Source organism: Phocoena phocoena, chromosome 9, assembly GCF_963924675.1.
Source record: "Phocoena phocoena chromosome 9, mPhoPho1.1, whole genome shotgun sequence".
Classification (NCBI taxonomy): Eukaryota; Metazoa; Chordata; class Mammalia; order Artiodactyla; family Phocoenidae; genus Phocoena; species Phocoena phocoena.
This window is the reverse complement of record NC_089227.1, coordinates 2,613,320-2,631,556: the sequence shown is the minus strand read 5'-3', so window position 1 is coordinate 2,631,556 and position 18,237 is coordinate 2,613,320. Positions and strand designations below refer to the sequence as shown.

At 51.9% G+C, this 18,237-nt stretch overlaps 1 protein-coding gene across 1 annotated transcript in view; it reads left to right on the top strand.

Moving 5' to 3' along the window:
* The first annotated feature begins 826 nt into the window (after positions 1–826).
* The window catches only part of GRB10 (growth factor receptor bound protein 10), a 126,509-nt gene continuing 109,098 nt past the window's right edge, over positions 827–18,237 (top strand). The window contains exon 1 of the mRNA XM_065884253.1: positions 827–877. Coding sequence (XP_065740325.1) covers positions 827–877 — 51 coding nt within the window. The remainder of the gene's footprint in view (positions 878–18,237) is intronic.

Sequence of the window (18,237 nt, the reverse complement as noted above, 5' to 3'; positions counted from 1 at the left end):
TCAGGCGTGGCGTTTTTTGTGTCCAGAAACAAAGGGGTGATGGGTCCCCAGTCCGGACCAGGGTGCTGTGCCGCCCACCCCTGCCCCAGTCCTCTGCATTTTGCGGGAGGTGGGGTTTGTTGGGGTCGGCTCCGAAACTCTCACTGACTGTCTCGTACAGATCAGGTGTGTGGTTGTACCCCAGGAGATTCAGGAGGAAGACAGGACCTCCCTTCCCTGCCTGTCGGGGGCTCCTTGCAGGAGCCGAGTGTGCGTCTTCACGGAGCTGATGTCGCTCCAGCCCTCCCGGGAGCCGGAGGCGGGTCTTAAGGTCCATTCCAGAGGCCCCGCCCATGAGCGTTGTTCCCAGCATGGCGCCTGCAGGGAGCACCTGGACCCTGTAGGTGGTGGTGCGACGTCCACTGACAGTGGTTCCTTCTAGGCTGTGGCTGGTGGGGGCAGCATTTACACGGGTGGTGCTCAGAGGACGCCGGCAACACCCCACCACCCCACAGTGCTTCTTTGGACTCAGGTGGTCTGTGTTGCCCAAAGTCTCAGAAAGTCTTCAGGATGTTAATAACTGTGGATGGCCGCCCCCTCACCCCTCTGAGTGCCTCTGCCCCACGGGCCCTGTGACCACAGGTGGCTGCTCGAGGTTATGGAGTTGGTGCCAGCCCCCTGGCGCCCCCAAGATCTGAGTGGCGTCCGGCGTCACCTGTGCAGGCGCGTTGCCCGTGAGCCGCCGGTGAGCGGCGGGCTTTCCCTCTGGCCGGGCTTCTCACGGTCTGTCTTCGTTCCAGGTGCCGCGGCCCAGTCCACGCGATTTGAAGACGGCGGGAAGGAACCGATGGCTTTAGCGGGCGGCCCAGATTCCTTTCTGCACCATCCATACTACCAGGTATGAGTGAGTGTGGCAGTGGAGTCTGGCAGTGGTCTGGCCCAGGGCCGGGGCACAAATGTAGCTCATAACCTGACCATCCACCACTAGCAGGTCAAGGAGGAAGTGCTGAGTGGGGCTGTGGACGCGCCCTTCAGCGCAAAGACCAGGCACTTTCGCGTGGCCTTCCTTGCTTTGCTTGGAAGAGCTCATCATCACTGTGACCGCAGCATCCTTTTCTACAAGACTTGCATTGTAGTGCACACTTCCCTGCAATGAAGCGGGCCCTGTGTTGTCTCCTGCAGGGCCCTGAAACTCCAGATGGTGAGTGGGAAGGGTGGCGAATGTTGGGATTTCAAGCAGAGGCATGAGCTTCTGGGACGAGGAAGTAGGAAGGAGAAGGTCCTCGGCCCAGCAGTGACCTGCCTGTCACAGGTGGAGCCCTTCCCACCCCGATAGCGTCAGGTAGGCTTTGTGGGACCGCAGGTTCACCTCCAGCCCTTCTGCCTGGGCCGTTGGACGAGTTTCATCTGTAAGTGTCCTTTATCTCCTGTGGCAGGTTTTTGTGTGAACTTTTGCTTTATGGTGTAGACAGATACGTTTGATCCTTAGGCCTTTGGATTTGACAAGGGAATCTTGGTTTCTCCTCCTCAGACCTGCAGCATGTGAAGAAGCACTTGCGCCACCTCTCTCTCGGCCTCTGTTTTTCCAGCAGGAGTCTTACGTTTTGAAGTCCCTTGATGTGATATTTGCACTCCTCTGAGCTTGCTTTTCTCTCCCTCCATCTGTGAAGTCTGTGCTTAGCTGCAGTGATGATAATTTGCCCGTAGCATAGGGGCTGCAGAGAGGTATCTTTTTAATTTTTTTGGTGTCAGAGAGAAAGAGGTCTTGGAAGAAAGACTGGAGATTAGGAGTAGCATTCACTGTGATTTCTGGATTTGAGACAAAGCCACAGTCAGTTTCAAGCGAGACAAGGGGGCTGAAACCTTCGCAGAGCCATGAAGTTTGCTGGGGACACCCAGCCTGTTCAGTGGGTGAGCGTTTTCCACGTCCTGCCCTCTGCCTCCCGTGTGATCATTCCCTGGGTCTTAAAGAGGCCGTGGTTGCCTCACCCTGTCGATCGAAACTCCGTGATGCCGCTATGGGTCATGGGTTCAGCTCTCACTTGACCGTTTAGCTTTGGCTGGTTGTCACCCCAGCCTGCCAGCCTCACACTTGGCACCAGCGCTCCCAGGGAAATGGGATCAGTGAGCTGCAGGGAAAACCTTCCCCGGGGAAGTGTGTCTGCAAGTTAGCTGAGCAATGTCCTCTTTGCTGGTCACAGAGTGAACCGTAAGGGCCAGATAGGACGTAGGGAAGGTTCCACCCCAAAGCCCTCTTAGCTCAACCCACTGGCATCTCAGATTTCCCCTGGTCCGGGCAGGGATGGCAGGAGTGCCAGCTGTAGCCAGAGCCTGGCTTCGCGGACGTGTTAGGTGTTTGTAGTCGCCGTCCCAGTTGCCCAAGGCTCTTCCCAGGAGCCGGGAGGCCGCGGACACACGGTGGGCCCTGCCAGCGGAGCCTGTCACCCCGGGAGGAAGGGCTCCGTCATGCCGTGCCGCGGCTTTTGCAGGCACTGTTGCACTCCTGCGAGAGTCCAGCAGGCGGGCTTGGCAGCTCTTACCCTCTGTTCCTGGAAAAATCAGCCGACAGTTCCAGAATTTCTCAGAACATGGGATGATTTACAATGCGTTCGGTCTTGAGTAATCTGCAGTTACAGCAAATAGATACATCTCCAAGTTTTTAGCGAGAAGAATTTCTTTGTAAGATCGTCAGCGTACAAATAATGTTCTCATTCTAGCTGCTCACTCATCGCTGTGGCTTGGATTAGGGTTCAGTCAATGAGTCGCTGCTCAGTCGAGTTTGTTCTGGACATAGAAGCACCAGAAGGATTTTGTGCATTTAATCACCCTGCTTCCTGCTTCAGGGACAGAGGCAGCAGGTTGGTGGGGGGCATGGGATGGGGGGCTGGTGGAGGGGGGGTGAACTACTTCACTGTTTGACTTAGGCTGTTCCTTTAAACTGTGATATTGTCATGGTTCTGTGGCCTTGGGGGAAACCATGGGATGCCTCAGTGCCCCTGCTGGTGAACAGGGGTGCATGGTGTTGTCAGGGTGCCGCAGGGATTGGGAGAAGGGTGTGGAAGTTACCCGGCACCGGGCCAGCCTGGTCTCAATCGCCCACCCAGGGTCGTTCCCTGTAATTCCTGGGTTTTTTTTGTTGTTTGTTTGTTTTGTTTTGCTTTTTTTCTTTTTGGCTGTGCGGTGCAGCTTGTGGGATCTTAGTTCTCTGACCAGGGATTGAACCCAGGCCCTCAGCAGTGAAAGTGCAGAGTCCTAACCACTGGACCGCCAGGGAGTTCCTCCTGAATTCCTTGGATGTTGACTGAACACCAGCCAGGTGCCACCTGCAGTGTGAGCGCTGGGTGGCAGCTCTTCTCCAGAAGCTGCTTTCCTGGGGCTCCTGACTCCTAGTCGGGGAGAGGGTCACGGGGAAACTGGCAAATGAGATAATTGTGAGTAATGATAATGATTCTCAAGCAAAGAAAATCTGACAGTGGGAGAGAGAGAGGCCAGGAAGTCAGGGAGACCCCCCTGGAGGGAGTGCCCAGAGCTGGGGGGCAGCACCCGGGCCGGGCTGGGGCAGAGCCTTTTCAGGGGCCAGAGGCCAGCACACCTGGCCTAAAGAGCCAGGGAGGGGTCTGGATTTCAGTCACTTAGGAAGGAGAGGTCTTTGGGGATTTATAAATAGAGGCCTACAGCCCACTGTCTGCAGTTCTAAAATCCCCAAAGCTGTGAACCAAGAAGTTTCTTCATGGCTCACATCTTGCAGAATCTGACTCGACCTGTCGGAACTGGGTCCCTCAAGTACACGGGGGGGTGGGCTCGGTGACCGGGCCGCCCTGGACCCTGGGTCATCTTTCTCAAGTCCAGAAAATTTTTATTTCCTAGCCATATCCTCCAGGGTTCTGATTATGTACCTATTATGAGGTACATTTTGTTTCTTTATTATACATAAAATAACATTCGCTATCCTTCAGAAACACATACACACACACAGAAAATAAAAATGAGTTCAGGTACAGACATTTGAGTGAAGTGTTGAACTGTGATGTAGAAACGAGATGCTTGAACTTACGTTTGAGATTCAAACCTGTAGGTTTGAAATTTGAGATAGGTTTTTAAGGTTCCTGTCAGTCCTTAAAGATCTTGGGGGAGAAGGTGTCCGAGATCCCACTGACAAGAGACAGTGGGTCTGAGATCCCGCGCGGCCCCTCATGGCGTATGGAGAGGAGACAGCCCTCGGTGACGGCCTGCACACCCAGCCTTTTCAGGCCTAGCCACCCCGAGAGAAGGCTGCTGTCCTGGCCTTCCTTGTGCATGAGTGCAGTGGCTCCACCCTCGGCATCGGTGAGATTGACAAGAGTCTGGCGAGTATGTCCCGCTACAGGAAAAACACGTGGATTGTTGAAGGCCGGCTCCGGAGACCAAAAACTGCTCTGGCCAAGCGAACCGGGCGACCTGAGGTAGAGCTCCGGGGCCAGAGGAAGGCCTGGGGTGGAGGCGTGGCCTTCCTCGGATCATGGAGGAGACCAGTGGCGTGGAAGAGGAGGAAAAGGAGGACGAGACTGCAGCTGCCGTCCGTGGTCGCAGGGGTCGAAGTGATGGAGAGCTTGATATCACGGCTTCTAGCATCCCAGAGCTGGAGCGCCAGAAAGGAAAACTCAGCGAGCGTCAACTCTTCTCTCACACGAAGCGAGCTGCTCGTCCCAGATGCTTCGGGCAGTCTCCCTGGGTTAGGACCACTGCAGACGCCGATCCTGGGTGTCGCGCTATTTGACTGGTATCTTTGTGGAAGGAACCGAGGGGAGCTTAGTTCCTGAGGATGTGATAATGCAGGAAGCGGATTCCTTGAAAGTGGCAACACCCAGCCCAGCCTCCTTCCCTCTGAAGGGTGAGTTAGCTGGCTCCAGCACCTTTGCCACTTCTCTTACCCAGGCCCGAGGCCAACCTCGGAAAACTAAGCCTGGGTCTATGCAGTCTAGGCACCTGGAATCTCCTGTCAAAGATCAAGGTTCAGAACAGCCTCAGGCCCATCCTCATCTTCAGGCTCATGAATGCAGTTTTTTGTGAATTAAAATTTATTTCTACCTATATTTTTAGGACCAGTCTCATTTTTAATAAGGTAAAAAAAGTCTACAGACAAAATCTCCTGTTTTTGCCGTGTGAAGTTCCACAAGTGCAGCTATAGAAAAGTGCTTGTCAGTTGAATAAAAGCCACATTTGATAGAGGGAAAAAAAGATTACTGGCGCATCTTCAGATATTTAATCCAAATTTTTATTTCTACTTTTATAATTTTTTTTCCTGCTTTCTGATTTGAAAACGCATCCGCTTGAATTAGAAGTCAAACGTCGTGGAGACTGTCCTCGTGATCTTGCCCTCCTGCAACTCCATTTGCCAGTACAGGGTGAGACAGCAGCCTTCCTGCGATAGCCCCTCCTCCCCTACATCCCCATCGGTAATTTCATAAATTCTGTCTCAGTCCCACGTCTCTGCAGGTTGCTTCCTTTGGCCCCATTTCAGTTGTGCATTCCTGAGCCTTCAGGCCAGGAGCCTCCCCTTGCAGGGCAGGGGTTGGCAAGCCACAGCCTGTGGGCCAAATCCGGCCTCTGCCTGCTTTTGTAAATAAAGTTTTATTGGAACACAGCCATGTTCCTTCAGTTAACATCCCGTCTGTGGCTGCTTTGGGGCCTCACCAGCAGAGTCGAGCAGCGGCTGGCCCTCTGCAGACCACCTCCTGCTTTAGGACATCTGTTAGTGCAGTGAGTCTTCTGGGTGGACAGAGGCCCAAGTGGGCCTCCTTGTGTCCGCCTCTCTCCTCCCTCATCGTGGGGACAGCAGGGACAAGACCCAGCCCACCCGTGAGACCTCGATTGCCAATCACACACAGCTTTGGGTCTTCCGTTGGGTTCACATCTGGCTCCTCCCTCTTTTGGCAGCATCTGAAGGAGCTGGATGCTCTCATCCCTTATGGTCTGGACTTGGGATCATTCCCTGGAATTGAATTCCATTCCCAGCGTTGGTCGCTGTCATTTATTTTTTAGCCAAAGAGTCGTCCTATGACTTCTCTGTTTCTCATCTTATTCACCCATACTTTGGCAAAGAGGCATTTTCATCGGACTTCGTTTTCTTCAAGAAATTTGTGGACAGTTCCTCCCACTTGTCATGGTAGGGGGAGATGGATGCCAAGAGCAGTTGAGACATCACTTTTTTATTTTTATCTTTTTATTGAAGTGTAGTTGACTTACAGTGTTGAGTTAATTTCTGCTGTACAGCAAAGTGACTCGGTTATACATATATATGCATTCTTCTTTTTCATATTCTTTCCCATTATGGTTCATCACAGGATATTGAATATAGTTCCCTGTGCCGTACAGTAGGACCTTGTTGTTTATCCATTCTATATGTAATAGTTTGCATCTGCTAACCCCAAACTCCCAGTCCATCCCTCCCCCACCCCCTTCCCCCTTGGCAGCCACGAGTCAGTTCCCTATGAGGCATCCCTTGCTTTTATGAGACTCTTCCAGTGGCTAGGATCTTCACCTGAAGCAGCTTCGCAGATCGTTCCAGATTATTTCTGAATTTAGTCCCAACCACTGTTTAACAGAGATGTCTCGCACAGCGAAGCCGGCAGCTGATGAATGCATCGACAATACGCTCTTCGTGACTGGACGCCTTTTGGGTTCTCTGTACGTGCCTTGCTTACCGTGTCACTGTGAGAATGAAAGTCAAAGTCACTTATTTAAGAGCCCCTGGCTTTGTCTTGGCACATAAACAGACCTCATTAAATGGGAACTGTTATTTTGATACACGACGTGAGCTGCTGATTTGTTAGAGTGTAGATTCTTTTTTTTTTTTTTTTTTTTTTTTTTTTGTGGTACGCGGGCCTCTCACTGTTGTGGCCTCTCCCGTCGCGGAGCACAGGCTCCAGACGCGCAGGCTCACGGGCCCAGCCGCTCTGCGGCATGTGGGATCTCCCCAGACCGGGGCACGAGCCCACGTCCCCTGCATCGGCAGGCAGACTCTCAACCACTGCGCCACCAGGGAAGCCCAGAGTGTAGATTCTTATTTAGCAGTAGAATTTGTAAGTGATTTTTTTTTGGTGATGCCTCTGTCACTTCAAGGTTATAATCTTTTCAAGTCTTTGAAATCACTGTAGAAAATTCACTTCAAAAGGAGGGCTTCCCTGGTGGCACAGGGGTTAAGAATCCGCCTGCCAGTGCAGGGGGCACGGGTTTAAACCCTGGCTTGGGAGGATCCCATGTTCCGCGGAACAACGAAGCCCATGCGCCACAACTACTGAGCCTGCACTCTAGAGCCTGCGAGCCACAACTGCTGAGCCTGTGTGCCACAACTGCTGAAGCCCACGTGCCTAGGGCCCGTGCTCCACAACAAGGGAAGCCACCGCAGTGAGAAGCCCGTGCACTGCAACGAAGAGTAGCCCCTGCTCACCGCAACGAGAGAAAGCCCACGCGCAGCAACGAAGAGCCAGCACAGCCAAAAATACATAATTAAAATTACAAAATAATAGGTGATACTTGGTTTGGGTAAACATTTTCTCCCTGATGTGACAAACTGTAGTCATTTGGTTTTATTTATTGGAATCCTGGGTGGTCAGTGACATGTTAGGAAACAGCACACGAGTTTACGTTTTCTGTCACTTGTGGAATCAGTTGAACGCCCTTTTCTTTCAACACTGGGAGTCACGTGGCAGATTGTTCATTCCCTTCGTGTTCTGGGAATGATGAGCCGACCGTGGCTGCGTGTTAGGATCAAGATGCAGCAGGAGGGAGCCCTGCCTTGGGAGACTCCCAGCCCTGGTGGGACAGACAAGCAGAGGAAACACAGACCATCATCCTCAGCCATGAGCTTGGTGGCGGAGGGGGGGGGGGACCAGCGGGGACCCTGCATCATTTCCTGATGGAACCCGTCGCTCACCGCTCAGTGGAGATCGGCTAGTGGGGAGAAGATTCAGCACTTCTGGATCCTCGACTTGGGTTCTCTGATTTTACCCTCCACCAACCCTCAGAGGTGGGACCTTCATACCTCTGTGATACCCATTTTACAGGTGAGAAAACCAAGCCGCTGACTGTGTGCTGGTTGGCATGCCAAGGACTTCACTTGGATTTTCCTGAGTAGGAATCTTCCCACAACCCCTCATGTCCTCCCCTTTTCAGATGAGACTAGCAAGGCAGACCAAGGCCATTTCCCCTACCGGGTAACAGGTGTGTTTTTCTTAACGTTTGTATCTGCGGAGGATGTGAGTGTTCACATTGTCGGGACCACACGGGTCCCGCTCTCCTCAGAGCCTTGCGATGAAGCGTTGTGTTTGTGTCCTGCGATTCTACACTCACTGAATTTCCTTGATCCTAAAGTGCCATGGGATAAAGAGTCAATTTTAATGACAGCTTTTCATTCAAAATAAAGATTATCACATATAATCCTTAACTGTGGATAGGTTGGAAAGTGTTTAAATTTCAAAACTGTTAAAATGGGGGAGTGTCTTAGAATCCGTGAAAAATGAAAATTTTAAGAGTATACATTTCTTATTAGAGAGGGACAGACTTGCTCTATCCTGAATGCTTTTGTTTGTATTGACTAAATACTTCTGGAAGAGTGTGGGCTTGAGGTCTTGGATTTCTTCTGAAGTATCACAGAGCTGTATTTATTGAGTACCTTCTATGTGTTCTGTTCTGCATCTGATACCATGGCAAGCACCGTGCGTAGGTTAGGCATCTGTTTCTTTTAGGGGGACCAAGGCTTGCAGGTGCTGGTAACTCCCAGGTCACGCGGCTGGTACCCGGTAGCTCGGGCTGGGGCCCGTGGGCCGGGTCTCCCCATCCTGTCTCTTGGCTTCTCCTGGGCGCCCTGTGCTTGGCTGGGCAGGTGTGTGATGCCGGCCGGCAGGCCGGTCAGTCGATTGAGGGGCCGGACTTAATTAATGCTCTGTCTAGTAAGGTTTCATTGCTGCAGCGGGGGCGGGGCTTGGGGCCAGCGGAGTGAGAGCGGGGGCGGCTTCTGTTGACAGCCACTCCCCTGACTCCTGTTTATTGCTGTCATGTGACAGGGCCTGCGGACCTGCACTTGCCCTTTCTGGTGTCAGCTGACTTCTGGCTGTCATCTGTGTCATCCCTTGGGGCCTGGGCGGTCCTGCTTGGTCGGGGCCCCTGTGCACCCTACTTTCTGCACATGTCCAGGCGGGCCCCTGGGTCTCAGGGTAATGCTCCCTCTTTGCAGGAAAGGTGGCTGGACCTTCTAAGGGAGGTGGACGGGGGTCGTGGTGTGCCCGTCACAGACCTGAACGCCACCTGCTGTGCTGTCCTCACTCACACTGCCGCCTTCTGCCCACGCGACCTCCATGCTCAGCCCTGAGTTGTGTCTCACCTGTGCCCGGCCCGCGTGGAGGCTCTGCCCCGTTTCCCAGAAGCAGGATGGCCCTGTTGGAAGCTGGGGTGCCCAGGGCTTGCCCGTGCCTTCGGCTCTGGGTTTGAAAGTGCATTCTGGCTGTTGCGGGGAGAGCCCGCTCCCCCTGTCTCCCCAGGGGTGTCCTTCCCGGGGCCGCAGATCAGAGGCCGTGCTTGTCTCCTGTCTGTGGGCCTGTTTGGTGGATGGCGGCTTGTGTGGGGGGCCAAGGCTGCAGCCGCAGAGCCTCTGGGGTGACTTCTGTGCTCTCTGAAGACGGGGTCACGGGCGGGGCCCTGTCACCGTATTGCAATATCTGATTATGGCCCGTCGTGCACGCGGTGGTCCTCTTAACGACTGGTTAGATTTGGAGATGAAGCAGGATGTGTCTTGGAGGTGATGGGGTGACGTGGCACTTTCTTGGCTGGTTTGGGCGCTGGAGAACTTCCTTTTCACTCGGCTGCAAAGGGATGAATAAGCTGGATCCTTTCTGCAGGTGCATTGGACGGGCAGCTGGAGGACAGGGGCAGGTCGTGATCACGCAGAAAACGTTTCGATGGACGGAAACTTCGCAGTTGCAACGGTTTTTCAAAAATGGTACATTTTTGGAAGGAGGAACCTGAAAATTACTCCTTTTATTAAAGCATGTGGAGTGATTTCAGCACGAGCTTCTTGACTCTAATTTCCTATGTAAGCGTTTGGTCTTTATAGTAGCAGCTAGGTTTCCATGATATTCGGTGCCGTGTTTAGCTGATACTGCATCTCACAGTGGCCTGCCTGGGTCCTTGTATTGTTCCTGGCTACTTTCTCCTCTTTGGGCAAAGTGTCCTCTACTCCCCGGGCCTCCCCTGCAGCTATTAACCCAGCAACGATCTTCAGATACAGTAAACGCTCACTTTGGCACTTTCCCCAGAACACGCTAAATATTTATGCATGTTCGAGGGAGACCATGAGAATGTAGCCACTGGTCCTTTAAAAATGATTATCATTTTTTTTTATTAACTAGGCAGAAGTCAAAAGAAAAGTGTTTGAAGTTCCTATAATTGAAGGCTACCATTATTATCAACATCTATGAGATTGTCCTCTAATTAATCTTTAAGGAAAGATCTTACTGAATTTTCTGTCACTGTGCTTTAGTTTTTCTGGAGAGGTGGTGGAAATCTGACATTTCTTTTTCTGGCCTTCAGCCTCTGGGGAGTTCTCCTGGGCTTGCTGAGATGTAGGAAGTTCTGTGAAGGTTTTCAGTCCTGCCCTGGCTGCTGGAGATGGGGAGGGGAAGGCTGTCTCCAACAGCTGCTTCCAGGTGCCGCGGAGCCCGCTCAGGAGAAAGGGACTGGGCTTAAATAATAAATTTTAAAAAACCGTAAAAGGAGCATAAGCTCGTAGGAAAAACATGTCATCATTATTGGTAGAAACTTCCAAAGTATGACGGAAACGTAAGAGGCTGCATGTGACATTTATTTCACAGGGAATGCGGCATCTACTGTGGTTGTTAAGGATGGTCACTATCAAGATGAAGATATCGAATGCACTTTGCCCAGGCTGCCACCGGTACCTGGGCAGAGGTCCTTGGTCCATATCGCCCTTGACACCTGGGCCTTCCGCCCTCCAGTCTTTGCTCGAGGCCCCTTTCCAGAAAGTGAGGTCCTCCCTCGAGTTTTATTTAAATCTAAATCGCAGTTTCCTCTCCTGCTTACCCTGCTGCAGGCTACTTTGTTATTATTCCATGGCCCCGCCCCCTTAAATTATAAATAAGTAAATTGAATAGTACGTTTAGTGCTTACTATCTGTTTTCTCCGGACAAAAGGACAGGATCTTTGCCGTAAGCACTCATGTGCTCGCCTTATTACTAGAAGCTTGGTGCGTTTATCTCTTTGAAGATCAGCTATATTTCTCTGATCCGTAGGTGACCCAGTGGTGGGGCACCCTCACCTCTGAAGCGCTGTGATTGCCGGCCTGGTCACTGTGTCACCCTGGGGAGGATTCTCTCGTCCCCCATGAGCTTAAAGCCATTGACCACTAATTGTAGGCTTCTTTCCTTTGGTTTGGCGAAGCTTTCTTGTACCGAGAGTAGTGAAAGGCAGTTTCTGTTTTCAGGGTTTCCAGGGCTGATCATCAGGGTCGGTGTGTTATGTTTCAGGGGTCTCAGTGAAGTGGGGGTTGATGCATTTACGAAACCTGCTTCTTTTTTTTTTTTTTTTTTTTTTTTTGCGGTATGTGGCCCTCTCACTGTTGTGGCCTCTCCTGTTGCGGAGCACAGCCTCCGGACACGCAGGCTCAGCGGCCATGGCTCACGGGCCCAGCCGCTCCGCGGCATGTGGGGTCTTCCTGGACCGGGGCACGAACCCGTGTCCCCTGCATCGGCAGGCGGACTCTCAACCACTGCGCCACCAGGGAAGCCCTACGAAACCTGCTTTCTCAGACTGAACTAGGGCCACAGTGCGAGGATTGAGGGCGCAGTCTTGGGGTCCCTGGGCTTGTCCTCTGTCTCCCATCCGGGGGGGTGATATGTGCAGGACTCACGTCTCGGCTTCTCCCCGAGCCAGCGGTTCAGGGTGAGCTGTGGCACGGCCTGGGTTCGTATGCTGCTGTGGCCACACGGAGAGTGTGGGTGGACGCGGGGCTAGGAGCCTGGTCTCCGGGCTGGGGGCTGGTTAGAGTGTAGATTAGGAAGGGTTTGAGGCTTCTTCTTGTGTCTGGCGTAGGCACCGAGCTGAAGGGTGGCTGGGTGGCCTTCACTGAAGTATTTCTGGGTTTCCATTGCTGTATCTTCATGGGGGCTCTGCTACCCCAGACCACCCCAACCCTCGGTGGGAGGGAGTTTCCCAGTGTGTCCTTGGAGATCAGACATCGGGATGGAGGGAGGGCGGGGAAGGGGTGCAGCATCTGATCTGCTGTTGATTCCACTGCTGTATTTTTCCTCTCCAGAGGTTGGGTTTGGTCATTGTATATCTTTCATTTTTTTTTTACTTATCAGGTCATGCTTTCCTTTCCTTTCCTGAACACGTGGAAAAAAAAAAAAAATATATATATATATATTTTAATAAATTTATTTATTTTTTGGCTGCATTGGGTCTTTGTTGCTGTGCACAGGCTGTCTCTAGTTGCAGCGAGCGGGGGCTACTCTTCGTTGCAGTGCGGGCTTCTCGTTGCGGTGGCTTCTCTTGTGGCGGAGCACAGGCTCTAGGCGCGCAGGCTTCAGTAGTTGTGGCGCGCAGGCTCAGTAGTTGTGGCGTGTGGGCGCGGGCTTAGTTGCTCTGCGGCATGTGGGATCTTCCAGGGCTAGGGCTTGAACCCGTGTCACCTGCATTGACAGGTAGATTCTTAACCACTGCGCCACCAGGGAAGCCCACGTGGAATATATTTATCCCAGTTGTTTTAACACACCTGTCTTCTCGTTTTATTGTCTTCGACATTTCTAGGTCTGTTTCTCTTGGTTGATTTCTCTTATCCATATGGGTCTGATTTTCGTTTCATGCCTGGCAGTTTTTGATTGGATACCAGACGTGAATTTTACGTGCTTGAAGGCTGGCTTTTTTTTTGTTTTTCTTTTTCTTTTTGTAGGTGTTCCTTTAAATATTTGGGAGATTTGTTACAGGAACAGTTAGGCTTCTTGGAAGCAGTTTGCTCCTTCTGAAGCCTGCGTTTAAACTTTGTGAGCTGGGCCTAGAATAACTTTAGGTCTAGGCCTAATTCGCTCTCACTATTAAGGCAAGACCCTTCTGAGGACTCGATTCAGCGTCTCGTGTGTAAGGAGGTTTCCCGTGTGGCTGCTATGAATGCAGACTTCGTCCTGCCCTGTGCGAGCTCTGGGGCTTGTTCTGCCTGCTTCTTTCTGGTGGTTCTTTCCTGGCCTTGGTAGCTTCCTCGAGTGCCTGCACTAGGGCACCCCCTGCATGTCTCTAAGGCCTTCCTCCATGCCACAACCTCCTCTCTGCCCCGGCCTCCCTGAACTTTGAATTCCACCTCCTTAGAAGGACGCCCAGACACTGCCTGAGACCCCTTCCTTGCACTGCAGATTGGAAACTCTCTGGAGCCCTCGAGGGGGGGTTGCCCTGGGAGATCTCCCCACATCTGTTCCCCTCTCTCTCGAGTGCTGTCTTGTGCTACCTGGTGTCCAGTGTATGAAAACCACTTCAATTTTTGGTTATTTAAGAAGAGAGGGTACGTGCAATCTCTGGTATTCTATCTTGGCTGGAAGCACAGAAGTCCCCATAATATTATTTCAACCATGATTCTAGGAATGAATTAGCCGCAGAACATTTGTATGTAATATATAGAATCAGCTTTGGAGCTGCAAAGAAGTACAGAGGTCATGTGGTGCAAAGACCTCACATCATAGATGAGGAAACAGGCACAGTGAGTGCAGTTATTTGGTCAGGATCAGAGAGTTTGTCACAGTGGCGATTTACGTGTTTGGCTCGTGTCACAATAAGGTTTTTCATACACGAAGGACGCGATGCGCAGCTTCATGGAGCCCGTGCCGAGGTTGGGACCCCGAAGTCCCACAGGGGCAAGCAGACCTTCGACGGAGAGCCGAGTGTGCTGTGCCCTGGGATCTGAGCTGCTGCTCTTCCCACGCCCCTTTTTTTTAAAAACTACAGTGTAGTTGATTTGCAATATTGTGTTCGTTTCAGTTGTACAGCAAAGTGGTTTAGTTACACATGCTTTCATATATATATGTGTGTGTGTGTGTATATATATATATATACTCTTTTTCAGATTCTTTTCCATTATAGATTATTACAAGATACTGAGTATAGTTCCCCGTGCCAAACAGTAGGTCCTTGTTGCTTTGTCTTGGCCACTTGCTTTGTACAAAGCTCCGAGGAAGATAGCCTCAAGGGAACATCACCTGACCTGTCAGCAGGGGTGGGGGGGGTGGGGGGGCCCTTCACCATGCTTCTGGAAGCTCTGCCCTGCCCCGCCCCGCCTCGCCTCATACCTGCCCTCTGAGGAGCCAGGTGCTGTGTGGGAACCCAGGTGGGATGCGCTGGGGACCCAGCTTCCCTCGTTCTGACTCCAGATTCTCGGCCGGGGGCTGCCGGTCACCCCTGGCCTCGTGCCCTCTGCTCGCCAGAGGGACGTGGAAACAAGGAAGAGCCACCCCAGGGTTACATCATATTAAGCCCTGGGGCCTTTTCCTAGTCCACCAGGGCAGTGAGAACCCTTTCCAAGTTCTGAGATGGTTGAGAAAGTCCAGGGAAGCGACGCCTGTCCTCACCCTGCTGACCGGGGGCAGGGAGTACGGGGTCGGCGCTCTGCTGGGAGGGTAGCCCCGCCGCCGATGATCCCTGAAGCACCCGGTGCCCGGTGCGTGCCTGCCGGGCTGGTAGACGCGGGGGTAGGGCGGGGGTGCCGCGGGAGCAAGCGGGGAGCTTTGTGCTGACAGATGCCGGCTCTCCTAACCGCGGTGCCCTGTGTGCCCCACCGGCGGCGGTATCTCAGGACTGGCTCCCCACTTTAGACGAGGAAGCTGAGGCTCGGGGTGTAAGGGGTTGTCGCCCGGCCAGTACGCCTGGATGTTGAACCCATCTCCCCGACTTCCACGCTGGGCTCTCACCAGCTTGTGCCTCTGCCTTGTCAGCCAGCTTCATTACTCGGCCCTTTTCATTTGAGGTCCTTGTGTAGCTGGGTGACCGGACTCCCTTCGCCTCCTGGAGGGATTCAGCCCGTGGCTGGCGTTGGGCCTGGTCCTTGAGGCTCCCTGAGACTCAGTGCGGGCAGTCATCTTCTGTGATGGGGGAGGGTCCAGGGAGGGGGGACCAAGATTCGCTTCCAGCAGGTGGAGTCCTGGTTGGCCAGAGTGCCCCGGGGACAGAGTCAGAACACCTTTGGAAGTGTGCTGTTTGTTTCTCAGATTGCTCTGATGCCCCGTGCTGCATTTTGTCCAGGGTGCTTTAGAGGGCGGACGTCCTCTCGCTTCCCAGACAAGTCCCTCTAGAGCCTAAAGCTGACCCAGGCGCTGTGTGCTGGCCCAGCTGACAAGTGGACATTGTATTAGTCCATTAGTCGTATTAGTGGATGTTTGGTCTGTATTCATTTTCCTTTTCTCGAGGGAGGAGGGTCCCAGGGAACAAACCGAGCGGGTGGTAGGACGAGTGGGCCCTCCTGTCCTGTCCTACGTCTGCTGCTCACGCGTTTGTTACGCTACCAGCACCCCCTCCCCGGCCGTCTTGTAGAGGGGCCGCGATGCAATGCCATGCCTACCCCGGCGGGATCGGCTGCAGTACATGCCCAGCCGGGGGGCGGGGCCTTCGGTACTTGATGGGTCGGGTCACGTCCACAGCCGTGCTCCGTCCGGAGTGAAGCCCTGCTCTCCTGTCACGTGGGCTGAGCGACCAGGTCATCAGGAAAGTGCTGCCTCGCTCTGACTCATTGGTCCCTCCCGAGGGGGTGATAGAGGAGGACAGGGTGCAGATGGCCGGGTGTTGCTGAGAACCAGTGACCCGGCCGAGGGAGAGAAGGCCATGAGGTATCTCACATGGTCTCTGGCTTCTAGTCGGCATCGAGAGAGTTCTGTGGGCCCCCGTGGGCAGCCAGGACACCCATGGCAGGGTTTATGACAGGACCCACCAGTTTTGCTTAAAATCAGTAAGTTAGTAACTTGGGAAAACCTTCAGCCTCGCAGGAAAGCAAGAATGGAAGTAGAGTGAGTGGCACAGGGACGCCTGTGCTGTCATTACTAAGCGGGCTGTTTGTGACGTCATGTTTCTGGTTAGTTACTATTTCACTGGCTTGAGATGTTTGGCTGCTTCTCTGAGCCACAATAATTGTTTTGGCAGGAATTCCCCGCCTTTCCCTAGCTCCTAAGACACAGACCCCTTGTAAAAGTGTACGGTCGTGAGGCTGTTGGTGTTTGCCAGCCACCGACCTCCCTGTCCCATCTCCGAGTGACAGCTGCCCCTTCTGTGAAGCAAAACCTGGTCTTTGCTATTAGTCACCCAGCCCTCGTTCTGAGTTTTACGCAGTGTACCTCCCCTTGTGTTCATTTACAGGTTAACTTATATCCATACTTAAGGACTAAGGTATAGTTAGAAGCCCTCAAATACTGTAAGAGTTGCTTTTTCCTTTGAGGGCTGGAGAGGAGATGGGCAGGGTCCTGGATCAGGGTGTAGTCAGGTGGGCAGAGACCCACTGTGACTGATGTGAGGAAGGGATTCATGGGGGGCATCTTCCTCTTTCGGAGAAAAGTTTTTTGAACTTAGAGATGGTCCATGTATTTGCAAGTCAGAGTCAGTAGCCTGTATTCATACAGCATAAGTAGAATGTATTCTTACCCTCACTCCTTGATTTGGGAAGGCTGGCGTGGTAAGTTTTCCTTTCCCTTGATGAGGTAAAATTCATATCTTACGGCAAGGGAAGAAAAATTTAAACATAAAACTTCCTTTGCCCGTTTGGTCCTCGTCGCCCAGGTTTAGTGTGGGTTGGGCATCTGCAGTAACCAGACCTCCTTAGGAGGTAACACTCCTTCATCTCATCAAGGGTCACTACTCCTTAGGAGATGACCTTCTTTCTTCATCTTGTGAGGGACCACGAAGACCCATGACCCACTACTCACTTTGTGTGTGTAGGTCTGGGTTGTGTACGCTGTCAGTAACACACCATTTGACGGGTAACCCTTTGTCCAAAAACTTATGTAACCTTGCTTTGACCTCTAACAGGCGGAACAGTCCTCAGGGCTTTACTGAAGGACCGTCTCCCGGGTTATAATCCTCAGGTGGGCTCAGATAAAATTTTCCATTTCTTTCTTAGATCGACTGTTGATTAATTTTTTGTGTGGATACTCTCATCACAGGTTCTTGGACCCAGGTGAAGCCAAGTGTGTGATTTGGTTTTAGGGTTAGTTTGATGAATACCTCTCGTTGTCTGTGCTCTTACATAGAATAAACAGGCTGAATGTCACCTGGGGCAAAAAATGGCTCTAGGTCATGTATTATGAGTGCTATTTCCATTGGGGGCAGGGGCTAATTTTGCAGACCTTGCACCTGGCAAAATGCGGAGTGCTGATACTGCAGATTTTGTCAAGTTCTCTGACGTTTCAGGACTTTGCGTGGTTGGTTAGTAGTGTAACAGCTTGTGTAGCACCCGTAGCTCAGTACTGGTGAGAATGCATTCTCCTATGGGTCACACAGTATCTAGCCATGGTGCTGGGGGCCAGTCTCCTTCCTCCTCGTCTGTAAGAATGGGGGTAAAACAGTACCTGTGAAAGAAAGGATGGAAATGAGAATTCATGTAATTGTCTAGCACCACGCCTGGTCCCCAGGATTGTAATAGAAACCTTCTGTTTCTGCATTTTTTTTACCCTTTGTTGGCCCCCTTCACCCATTTCTCCCAGCCCTCACCCCCGTCTCTGGCAACCAGCAATCTGTTCTTTGTATCTGTGAGCTTTATTTTAAAATTCTTTTTATGTTATTGAAGTGGAGTTGATTTAGAGTGTTGTGTTCATTTCTGCTGTACAGCACAGTGATTCAGTCATACATATACATACTCTTTTTTTATATTCTCTTCCATTACGGTTTACCACAGGATGTTGAACGTAGTTCCCTGTGCTATAGTATGTTTATCCATCCTATATATAATAGTTTACATCTGCTAATCTCAAACTCCCAATCTTTCTTGTTTTAATTTTTTAGATTCCACTTACACGGAGACCAAGAGATCATATAGTATTTATCTTTCTCTGTCTGACCTATTTCACTTAGCATAATGCCCTCAAGGTCTACCCTTGTTGTCACAAATGGCAAGATTTTATTCCTTTTTATGTCTGGATAATATTCTGTTTATATGCCATATCTTCTTTATCCATTCATCCATCAGTGGACATGTAGGTTGCTTCCGTATCTTGGTTATTGTAAATAATGCTGCAGTGAACATGG